This window comes from Puntigrus tetrazona, chromosome 11 (assembly GCF_018831695.1).
Source record: "Puntigrus tetrazona isolate hp1 chromosome 11, ASM1883169v1, whole genome shotgun sequence".
NCBI lineage: Eukaryota > Metazoa > Chordata > Actinopteri > Cypriniformes > Cyprinidae > Puntigrus > Puntigrus tetrazona.
Genome location: NC_056709.1, coordinates 52,501 through 65,133, shown reverse-complemented (window position 1 = coordinate 65,133; position 12,633 = coordinate 52,501). Strand labels below are relative to the sequence as shown.

General features: G+C 40.3%; 1 protein-coding gene across 3 annotated transcripts; it reads right to left on the bottom strand.

Annotated features, from left to right (window-relative positions):
* Positions 1-2,128, bottom strand: LOC122353551 (60S ribosomal protein L29-like). Of its 3 annotated transcripts, none has more exons than XM_043251325.1 (4): positions 2,047-2,128; positions 1,650-1,702; positions 1,489-1,553; positions 1-181 (listed from the first exon to the last, which is right to left on the bottom strand). In XM_043251325.1, exons 2-4 carry the CDS (start codon positions 1,684-1,686, stop codon positions 89-91), a joined length of 195 nt encoding a protein of 64 aa, XP_043107260.1. In that variant the 5' UTR covers positions 1,687-1,702; positions 2,047-2,128; the 3' UTR covers positions 1-88. The 3 variants fall into 3 exon arrangements, with proteins under 3 accessions (XP_043107260.1, XP_043107261.1, XP_043107262.1); XM_043251326.1 differs by having other exon boundaries at positions 1,650-1,699; positions 2,047-2,088; XM_043251327.1 differs by lacking the exon at positions 2,047-2,128 and adding an exon at positions 1,973-2,042 and having other exon boundaries at positions 1,650-1,699.
* Positions 2,129-12,633: the final 10,505 nt, after the last annotated feature.

Sequence of the window (12,633 nt, the reverse complement as noted above, 5' to 3'; positions counted from 1 at the left end):
TTTGTCAAAGCATGGCTTTATTGTGGATGGTATAAAGTCCTTCTGGAGAACATCTGTACACCGTTGACCGTCTGGGGTCTTTCCTCATCTATTTGGGCGCCTCTTTCTTGGCGATGGTCTTCATGCCCTTCTTGTTGTGTTTCTTGGCAAAGCGCATGTTCCTCAGGAACTTAGGGTCCACCTGAAACACAACACACAGGTTGAAGTCCCGTCACACCAGGAGCAGAGCACCAAACACACAGAGACGTGACCGAAGGAGTCAACAAGACGTCACCGAACATTCCTCCAATCACAACACGCTCCAAACGCTCTGAGCTTTCAAACGTGATCATGAAACCATCTTCATCTGAAGCAGATTAAACTGTAGAAGTGTATCTGTAAGACTTTACAGTAATCCCTGTTCTAGGTGGACTTCTCAACAACGATTTCCATAAACAGAAGAATCAGAGACCATGTACATCATTAGAGATGGTGTTTTGATCATTTCTAATCTGATCGGGGTTAAGTAGGCTAGTCAGCGACCGAGAAGACTTTACAGACTCTGAAACATCTCTGGTTATGTTGAGAAAGATCGATAACCCGCAGAAATATGAAGGCGTGTTCTCTATAAATACACAGAATGTGTGTGCATCATTTTTATACATGCATGTAGACTAAATGTGGAAATGCAATTTCAATTATTAATTTCACCTATAAGTGCCATCCAAACATATTTTGCATAAATTGATAAAATCGCATCGTTTGTCCAAATTGTATTTGATTAAACCTATCTGCATTCAAGGGATAAAACATGAACAAAAAATGGATTCTTTTGTTTAAAAGCAGAGGCTTATTTTTTGGATTTTGATTTAATTTTCATATGCATAGCAGAAAATATTCAGAATTTAGAATAGAATAAGAACTTACGTAAAGCGTTTCATATTAGAACAATTCCAGAGGTTCCTACTGCTTATGCTAGAAATTAAACTCCAACTAAATTACCCATAACCCCTCAGACAATTAAAACTTAATACAACTATAAATATGACAGTGATCAGATGAGTTCTCAGCATCTATCCTAACTCATGATAAACTTCATCTGCAACAGAATTGACTTCTAAGTGTATGTCAACTTTTATAAATCAAGTAATCATGGAGCTCTCTCTCAATAAAAGATCAAGCTGCTTCTTCATTTCCCTCCAATACACGAGAAAGTAGGTGTCTACAGGACATGCTGAAAACACAACGACCTCAGTTCACCATCACCCGTGAAACTTAGTGAGAGTCCAGCACTTGACCACAGCACTACATGCATACCCCTGTAGAACATACACCACACTCTCATTGTTTTGCAAAGTTTCAAATACATCGTTCTTGACGGAAGTACACCCTTTATTGGGATGCAGTGTGTGTGTGTGTGATAACTAACACGTGTTTTAACTGTGTTTATTGTGGTTCTGTCTGATTCAGCGTAGTTTGAGCTGCTGGGATGAAGTCAGGTGTTCTTACCCCTTTGAGAGACTCGTAGCGATGAGACCTGGGCTTCTTGATGCCGTTCCTGTGCCACTTACGAGCTGCACACACACACACACACACACACACACAGAGAGAAAGATCAGCTCGACGTTCACAGCATCAGCACACTCCACAGAGTCCTCGGACACACTTACACTGGTTGTGTGTGGTATGGTTCTTCGACTTGGCCATTTCTGATCACTGTCTGCTAACAGAAGAACGGAAGAGGAACGTTAGCGCGCGCGTTCAGAAAACACACGTAAACACACAGCGTCCACACGATCGCTCCAGGCCGTTTATGAGCACAGCTGCAGTTCGGACTACTAAAACCAAACAGTTTAAGCACATCTGAGCGCCATGCTAGCGGCTAGCTCACAGCAGAAGACACTTGAGGACTATTTAGTGCACGATCCGCGCGCGCCCGGCCTCAATAGCGCTCTCGCGCCGCGCGCTCACAGCCGTTTAACACAACACCGACCTCAAGACTCAACATCTCTCCTCAGCTCGGGAGGATTGAGGCGGATTTCATTCAGAAGGAGACAAACTCAGTACCTGCCACACGAAGCGCACGACAACCGGAAGAGAGAGAGACAGCGGGGCATTGTGGGAGATAAGAGTCTCCCTCGCCGGATGTGACGTACGACAAAACGCGACGAATTCGCAAATGTAAACAAACGCAGTTTTAGATGATTTAATTCTTAATACGTGTACTTTTTTTTTTATTGCGGACTGGGTAACTATATCATGTGTGATTTAATATTAGTGTAAAATTAAATAAGAACGATTTTTGTTCGAAGAGACCCCAATGATTTCTCATAAATAACTACAACTGAAACTTAGTCACAGTTATAGTCAGAAGTTTACATTTTACCAAAATAAGTGAGATTGGACAACAGAGGGACTCACACACAGCTATTACAGAAGTTTGAAATGCTCTCTAAACATCCAGAAGCAGAAACCATGCATTTAGAGCCGAGGCGTGAAAACTTTTGTACTCTTTCTTAAAAAAAAATTATATTTTGTCTTATTGGAAATATAACATTTCTGTAGTTTTTTAAATGGCAGTACTAAATGAAGAAATATGATATTTAGAAAAAAGAAAAATGTACACATATCTATTTTGTTCAAAAGTTTTCACGCCCTCTTTCCTTCTGAAGCATCAGTGCAAAATTATATATATATATATATATATATATATATATATATATATATATATATATATATATATATATATATATATATAAATGTGTTGGTTTAAATTTTCTAGATTCTTCCTTCTTAATACTTTTAATTAACAAATTCTTTATTCGATTTTTGTGTGGAATAACAACTGTTATAACACTGTTGTAACAACAGATTCCAACATTAATTTTCCCAAATGATCCTTTCACTCTTAATGATCTAATCCCACTAAACACTTTCCCCACTCAACAACTTCTAACCTCCTATGGGGGGAAGGAAAAGAAGAAGAAAATAATAAGAAATAGAAATAAATTAAAAAAAGAAGAATTTAGGGCATTCCCACAACATGTAAATGAAATCTGCTGGTGACTGCTTGCACCTTTTGCATGAAACACTGACAGAGGGTTATATTTGAGCAAGTCCAGCATTAGTATAATAAACCATATGTAAAATCTTACATCATATAAGCTCATCTAGATGAGGTGTGAGTGATCTCAAGAATATGTTCATCAGATAACTCAAACTCTCTTCCCAAGATTTACAGAGCCTGAACAGAAATAGTTTGAATGTGGTTCAAGTCTTAGGAAGTCGTCCAATGGAGATGCAGGGGGACGCTTTTGAAAACGAGGGTGTAGTTTTTGCACAAAGAAAGAGGTTTTTGACTTGTTTAATTAGAAGCTCTTAGAAGGTTATTAAAGAATGAGAAGATGCCACGCTCATAGAGATCATTAAGACTCATTCAGAACACCTTGTCCTTAGTGTATGGTGCATAAACATCGGAGAAAGGAAAGAAGACCAACTAGTGTGCTTCCCCAAACTGAGTCCATATCTTAAGTGACATACTACTATGTTGTAACTAAAATTAAAAGGTAATTGAGAGGATCTTAAATAACACTTTTAAGATGGACTGGTTAAAGCAGCACTTAACAAACCCTGAATATTCTTCCTTATATTGTTTTCTCTTATTAAAATATCACAAAATTGTCCCTTGTACTATAACATTTTCATAAACATAGTCCTCATTTGAAACAATGGTGACATTCAATGATACATAAATCATTGTTTTTACCAGACTGGGTAAATAATAATCTCAGTTAATAAACTACTTGGGCCTATATCTCTATCCAGATTGGATGCTGTTCCATGTGGGGCCTGTGCTGGATCCCAGACTGATTTCTTTGTCAGTAACTCTTCCTTCTGATGAAATGATTGTTATATTTGTTTTTCATCCCGCTCTCTGGCGTCCCACCGGAGCACACAGCCCTCCAGAAGGAAGTGTGGACGGTACAGGACGTGTCCAGCAGATGTCAGCGGACACACACTTAACTTCATAAAGTCACCGATCACAGCAGAAATGACTTCATCTACAGTGCTGTCTGACTCCGCTCAGTGTTTTGGACTGGTGTGTGAGTTGAAGCTGACTGAGATCCTTTCAGAAGGTTTCTGGTCGTTTGAGGACGTGAAGATACGCCTGTACCTGTGGTCTCTCTCTAGTGAAGCCCAAACAATCACTCGCTGCTATGAATAGCTCTTCCTCCGGCTCGGGCCTGGCTTGCCTTGCTTCTAATGATATGCAGGGACTTCAATGGTCTATATTTAGAAGAGCGCTGCTCAGCGGAGCGACAAAACCCCTCTTTATCAGAAATTCTGATTTCTTACGAGAGCAGGCTGATCAAACATGCTTCGGCATCGGTCCTGCGGGCCTCAAACCAAGATCCGATTAAACATTACCAGCTCAAAACCAATTCTACAAAATATGATCTATAATGTGCGTTTAGAATATAGATAGACTGATGATAATATTGCAGCGAAGAAGATCTCTACAGCATCTCTGTCTCTTTTACATAACAGGTCCACAGAGGATCAACCCAATCCCAGAGAGCCTCAGCCTCACCGCACACACACACACACACACACACACAGAGACACACACACACACAGAGAGACACACACACACAGAGACACACACACACACACTCACAGAGACACACACACACACAGAGAGACACACACACACACAGAGAGACACACACACACACAGAGAGACACACACACAGACACACACAAACACACACACACACAAACAGACACACACACAGAAAGACACACACACACACACACACACACAGAGAGACACACACAGTACTTGAATACTGATATAATATCATTTCTCACTGTATGTTTGTACATTATATTTGTCTGGCTCTTCCTCAAAAAGTCATTAAGGTGTAATGTTATTGTTTGCACAGAATCACATGATCAGATTACAAAAATACTTTTATACTCACTATGCAACTACGATTTTTATTGTATTTAATACTTCATTTAATTATTTGCATGTTTTCTGGTGCTTGTTAATGGTCACATGACATTCAGGTAAGCAATTAATTGATTTTGGTTGCTGTTATTTATATTAAATATTTAAAATGATTTCTTTTAATTTGCCCATTTTATGATTTAATTAATCATTAGCTTTTACGATTTAAACATACTCTTCCTTTATTTTTAGCACCATAAATGATCAAATTGAGCTTTTTTCCATTGCTAATGGCCTAAGACCTTCTAAAGGAAGACTTATGAACAGTCCACTTCCTCTTTCCTCAGAATTGATTTTTGATAATACCGTTTGGTTTGTTCTCGACCCATCAGCTTTGGTCACTGTGTTTTGTTCCTTAAAGGCGGTTAAAGTCTGTGACGCATCAACAAAAGACTGACATGTAAGTGAATATATAAGACATGCTAAAACTCTTCAGTTGTGTCGACTAATTCATATTTTGTTCGCCAAAAGCGCTCTATACTAAACGATGTGCCGTGATCGCAGGACGTAATAATAATGGCGTGTTGATGGAGTCCTCTGTGTTTACTGTGCGCCGCACATCTGGCTCCTGTTAGAGACGGCTCATGTTACAGAAGCTCTCTGGAGGGGTTAGGGCCGAGGCGGCGGTGGGCCGGGGACATTTGGATGTCATTACAGCGCAGGCCTGGTCTGTAATCAGTGCCTTCAGCTTCCTCTTTCTTCTGAAGCAAAGCCTCGGCGGTGCGCCCGACTTCGCATGCGGCAGGGCACCCGGGGCCCGCTCGGGCCCCTCTCGGGAGTCCGCTGGATCTGAATGAGCCCAAGGCAGATCTCCCTGAAGAAACATCACAGCTCTGAGCGACCAGAAACCACAGAAACCTGCTAGAACTTCATGCTCTTAATGGGAATAGTGTTGGTTTTAATGGGAAGTGTACTGGTGTCTACTGGTACGTGATGGATTCTATTGGTGGGACGTTCGATCCTATTGGAAAAAGTTAATGGTTAATGTTATTTTTTAGTATTAGTACCGTTAGTATTTCTGTGATGGTTTCTATTGGGCTTCTATTGTATTTTTTTAGCTGATGTGACTGTGTGAGAAAGACGGTCCTGTATTGAGAGATCTTTAATCCCTTAAACACGAGACTCCTGACTGTTCTCCTGTAAAATACATTTATCTCATGTAGTTCAAATCTATCACAATATTTACTGACGTATTGCTCCAGACTTTATTTGGAGTACAATGCACCTTACTTAATATTAAGCTTAAAGAGTTTCACTATTGATAAGGACTCTTTATTAACGGTGTTTAAATATGAGATGTTTAAAGTATACCTGAAGTATTCTTGCATTAGTTCCCCTTTAGATCAATCAGTTGGACTTCGGCACTACTTTCACACAATTACATAAAGCACAAAATGAGCCGCTCCAGTTTAGCAGAATAAGAGTTTATTAGTTCAGTATACCAAAAGTACACCTGCAGTGTAAGTATATGAATATGTAAATGTATTTGCTGCACACTTACCATGAAAAAAATGCATTTTGCATAGTTTTTTTTGTGGATTTCTTTTTCTTTAGGGTTATCGTGCCTCTTCAGAGAGGAAAGCAGCAGACGTGGCCATGGGAGACATTCAATCAGTACAATCAGAAGAGAAATTAAGTTATGTAAGGTGCGGCTGATGACTCACGCTCTTTGTCACACACACACACACACACACACACACACACACACACACACACACACACAGGCGTAGTATTTTTAACCTAGCTTTATTGAGCAATCCATGCACCACTCCCAGTCACAGCTCGTAGACGCTGACCTGCTCTTCCTCTGATAAAGCATACGCACACACACACACACACACACACACACACACACACACACACACACACACACACACACACACACACACACACACACACACACACACACACACACACACACACACACACACACACACACACACACACACACACACACACACACACACACACACACACACACACACACACACACACACACACACACACACACACACACACACACACACACACACACACACACACACACACACACACACACACACACACACACACACACACACACACACACACACACACACACACACACACACACACACACACACAGATCTAGGGATCGATAGCTCAGTCTGAGCCCAGTGCCATGATGTGTTTGCACATAACGCATCTGAAAGATGACAGCTGCACTGAAGTAGTTGTGGTTAATTGCTCCTGTCGCTGCCGCTGTGATGACTTCATCGACAAACACACAGATAACAGCGTGGGTCCTCATCTTCCACCAGGTGACGTTCATAATGATGATGCTTTCTGAATCTCACAAGAGACATCTGCCGCGCGTCCTGAAAAAATCTGAATGTGGATGCTCGCCAGGGATTTGTTATGTGGTTGCTAGGGTGTTCTCTGTAGTTGCTAGGGTGTTTTCTTCCTGTCTGGTGCTCAAGAGGTGAACCGGTGCATCTGATCACTTATGTACGAACACACTCGCCTCAACAACACACATGATTTGAGGAATCATTGATAAAAACAGCGTGCTGATCTACTGTTTAAGCTCATTGAAAACAATAATTAAAGCTTTCTAGTCTTGTACAAATATGGCCCAGATCTTTATAATGTTAGATAAATTAGGACGGGTTTTGCTGTAGAGATGAATGGGGAAAAGGGCCTAAGTATCCTACATTAATTGTTTATCATCTGATCTGACTTTTATCATATATAAAACCCATGTCTCTTACAAACAGGCTTCATTTCTATCTATTTATACAATATGCTAGTATTGTGCTGAAACATGACAGAAACATGTTAGCAAGGTGTTAATATATTCCATAGTAATATGCTAAAACATGCAAGAAAGCTTAAAAATACGCAAGAAACTTGCTAAATCACGATAGCAACATGCTATTAATATGCTAAAGCATTCACGAAACATTAAAACAACCAATGTCTCTAAAACATAGCAAGTTTTTAAAAAGTTTGTAAAGCATTCAATGTGTCTGATATGTTAAAACATACTGGAAAAGAGTTAAAACAAGCTAGCATGTTAAGAATATGCTTGCAAAGTTACATGAACACATGCTAAAACATTCTCTGAATGTGCTAAAAAGCGCTATATGGTACAACGGTCATGTTAGCAACAACATTCTGAAACCCGTCTTAAACTTTGTCAATATAAATGTTTATCTATTTTGTTTATGTCTGGATAAATATCTCACGTTTGAGAGCAATAGTAGCATTACTTTAGAATAGAGAACATATATTTACTATTAACTTTTTAAAAGAGTTTTACCTGAACAAACTCCTAGAGTGCTATTTATTTAGGAATGGGATGGTCGAAGGGTCTAGCCATGCAGAATATTAATATGTGATTAATAAATAAATAAACAGCCAACCTTGTAGTAATATGCATGCTAATAAGCAGCTAATTAATGAGAATTGGTCCTTGAAAAGTGTTACCAACAAGGCAGGGATGTTTTGAGCTTCAAAACAAGTTCCTACCCGCCTGAGCGTTTCTACGCCCCGTCTGAGAGCCAATGACGTGCGAGGTGGAGCACTTCTGGCTAAAATGCATATCCTACAGATCAGACGTGAAAAGACACATCTGATGATAAAGGCTCTGCGTATTTCCCCGGGCCACCCGTGTGCCTGCTGCGCCATACACCGTTATCTGAACGCATCTGAACATCTGGAGCTCCTCCTGGCAAATGCTTTCGCAATTATTGCCCTGACGAGATAGAGGAACAGCTGTGAGAGGTGTCTGCTACGGGAAGCTCCACTCTCACGCTGAACAGAGCCCAGCTAACCCTAGAACAACACTTAACCCGTTCCACGCCGATCTCAGTCGCACATCCTTCACTAGCGACAATAAAAAAACATCCGAGCATCAGACACTGGCTAATCGTCTAATAATGCAAGCTCTCGATGGTCGACACATTCGACTGTAAGCAGCGCTGGGAGCTTACTTTGAGACGCAGTAGGTTACATATAACAAATGACCCTTTACAATTATTAAAAAGTAGTGTAATTATTTCAAGTGCTTTATTAAAGTAATGTAACTGATTGCATTTTTTTGATTACATAACAAATGTTTTCAACTGTTAATCTGTTTTTCACGATTTGAATTACGATTATATTCATTGAATTTTAAAGCGCAAACACTACAAAATCAGACTTTCTTTTCACTTTGAGATCACTCTGAGGTTAAAAACTGATCTCAAATTCTAACACTAAATAGTTAGCTATGATGCTGTTATTGAAATAGATTCTTTGCATGGCAGGAATGAAGCACATGCACAAACCCAAATTAAATAAAACAGTTATTAAATAAGCATGTGTCCTATTCTATGTCCTAAACTCTTGAAACCTTTCAGACCAGTCCAATTGGGCAGCTTTTTTTTTCCTGACTTCCAATAGTATTTAGATTACAAAGACTATAATGTACACTAATCTCGTGCCTTTTTTTGATTGCAGCTTTATCCCTCGTTGGCTCGAATCAAATACACTGCTGTTCCTTACGTTTCTTGTAGCTAGTTATTTCTGACATGTCTTGAAGACCTGAATGGGCTACATTACTCACTTCCTGTCTGAAAGAGGTCAAGGTCTCTCACTCAGCTCATGCATTCTGGCTTGTACTTTTCACGCACTCCTAGGCTTTAATCACAACACATTATAAATAAGCCAGGGAAATCTTTAAGTTTAAGTTACGAGTGTGATTACTGCTATAACGCTTCCCACCCTCATTTTGCATTTCCACCAGTGTGACAGTGTGAAGGAAGTATATAAAAAAAAGCTTGCCTGTTTGGCAGCTCGTTTTTAACAAGCGCTCAGAGTTTTTGAGGACAGAAATGTACAGTATGTTTGTTATAGAGTGTTAGCATTGACATCACTTCCTCTTAGACGGAGTGACAAAACATCCTGCGTTGTGGCTGGCGCTAATAGAGGAAACAGAGATAATGGGAGTGAAGTTAAAGGCAGCGAGACTCTTACAGACTAGAAAACTACGTTGGCTTTAGAGAGGATGGACATTGGCATATATATTCATGAATCATACTTATTCATCCGCATTCATTTTTGGCAGTGAATGAAGAGATATCATTACTATTCACAAATGCACTACGGAGTACCTCAAGGCTCAGTACTAGGACCATTCATTGTTTGGTTTTACGTGTTACTCTGTGAGCAGACATAGTGTTAGCGTTCACTGTTATGCTGATGATGCTTTCGGCCCAACGAATCGTACCAATTTGCTAAGCTAACAGAACACTTAGTAATACTTAGTTATATTCGGAAAAACAGAGGTGTTAATTATTAACTGCATACTAACCCTAACCCTTCTACATGACCTTATTCTACATCCCTAATCCTACCCGAACCCTAAGATCTAACTACTAACAAACATCAAATTAGGAATTGACTGAAGGAAAAGGTGTTAATAGTGAATAAGAAATCCAGATGTCTACTTATATCATAGTCCATTACATCAGTACTCATCAAATGATATTTCCTTGATCTTAATTACAGGACAGAACCAACATCATTGATAATGTAGCAGAGACAATTAATGATTATTTATAACATGATACAGCGGTCTGACTCAATGATATATTCACTGCCAGGTCCTCACTGGACAAGAGGAGGAGCTGGGGATGGAGGAGGTGATCAGCTCTTGAGTGAAGACAGAGCCGCTGAATAATGGGACCCTATGAAGGGAATTAGTTGGTGTTGTGATCCTTTAGCTGAGTGCGAGCTTGACTAACGTGTCCGTCCAGAACTATCACTACGCTTCATCTGATGTGTTAGATTTATAATCTGCCTTGTGATCAGCATCCTGACGGAAAAATATTGTTATGACTATTTTACAGAAATTAACTCAACACGCATAACCAGAAAAGGCCGACATGCAGATGATTCATTTGAGTTGCCAATGACATGCAAAATATACACACAACACTGTTTTTAAATCAGACGGACCTGTTTTTATCAATACGGTACTGAAATGCAAAATCTTATCACGTTCTTTCTGCTTATTATATTTGAACATAGTTTGTGCTTGTTAGACACACTGACTCGTACAAAACATTTATATTCATAAGCAGCAGATTCCTGCCAGCACATTACTGTAAATAATAAGTCTTACTCAGAACAGGACAATACAAACACATCTAATATGACTCAGCCCGGCTTGGCGGTGCAGCGTTTTGTGCAAAGACCTAAGGTTTGACCAGCACAGAAATCCCCAGTGCATAGGTATATGAGCATCCCCTCCAGAAATCTGAGGAATAGGGAAGAATGGCTTGCTGAGAGATTACCGGTGTCTACGCTGTCATTGTAAAACTGAAAGCTGGTAATCCCCATAATCTTCCAGAGCCAACATGACACGCAGGAATCTGGTTTTCTAGAGTCCTTCGGACATACGGTCCATCTGCGAGACTGGCTCATCATGTTGTTTTGTAGGAGTGCTTTGGCGGCGCTGTCCCGAGGAGCGCTCAGCATCTGCCCGCTTGAGCTGGCCGTCTCGGGCTGGAGTCCGGCGGGGAACGGAGACGGGATCTCTGGCCGGGAGTGACTCAGTGATGACAGAAGCTCCAGATTACAGGGTTTAGGCCTGCACTTCCCTTCACGCAGCAAACGCCGCCCACGCTGGGTGTGTGGGCTCTGACGGCTCTAAAAACAGAGCCCCGCTTTCCTGACCGAGAGAGAACAGGATTGTACCACACGAGCTTGAGAGGAGGTGAAGTGAGTTCACTCGCTGCTTGATGACGTTCAGAATCTAGGGTGGTTTTCACAGCAATGCCCGCTTTCCAAACACAGAGGCTTCTAAAGGAACCGAAACCGATAGAGGACGTCTACCAAGGAATGAAAGGTTCACTCAGAAGTGGCAACTGTTTGTGGTTTCAACCCTCTTTGACTTGATTTCAGAAGGTAAAAACCTACATAGGGTTATTGAGAACTAATGCGTTGGCATCACTGACACCAAACCTGCTACAATATAGGCTACGATGAATAAAATAAGGCCAGCTTCTCACGGATCTGTATGCATCGCTGCGAAATGGGCTTTCCATTGTGGAAGTGACCAGAGGAAGTAGAGCTCAGTCACTCAGCGTTTCCCAACAACGTCTCAAAGACACGACAAAACACAAGCTACTCTGCCAGATATCGACCATTAAAGTAGATGAGATAACCTGTAACGATCTGACTTCATTTGTTCAACAATGACTGTTTATTCCTCTTTTGGTGTGCAGTTGCGTTTTAAGAAACAATTCTCACTTTCGTGCATATTAATAGCAAACTGGCTGTTTTAATCAGATATTAAGTAGTACAGACATCGGTAACACTTCAGTACAGTGACCAGTTCTACCTATTAACTGCTTTATAGCATCTCTATTATTAACACATTGGCTGTTTGCTAGCACAACCATATTCTACCCCCATCCACCACACTTTAACATTTAATGGTTTGTTGCTAGCAATAACTGGACCCTAAAATAAAGTGTGACGTAAATCATGATATATTTCATAGAGAAGCATGTTTTTTTGTATATATTAAAAAGCATATGCTATTTTGCCTTTGAATTAAATTAAGAATTACATTTATTTTTCTTGCCCCACTGTTAGATTGGCAAAACATT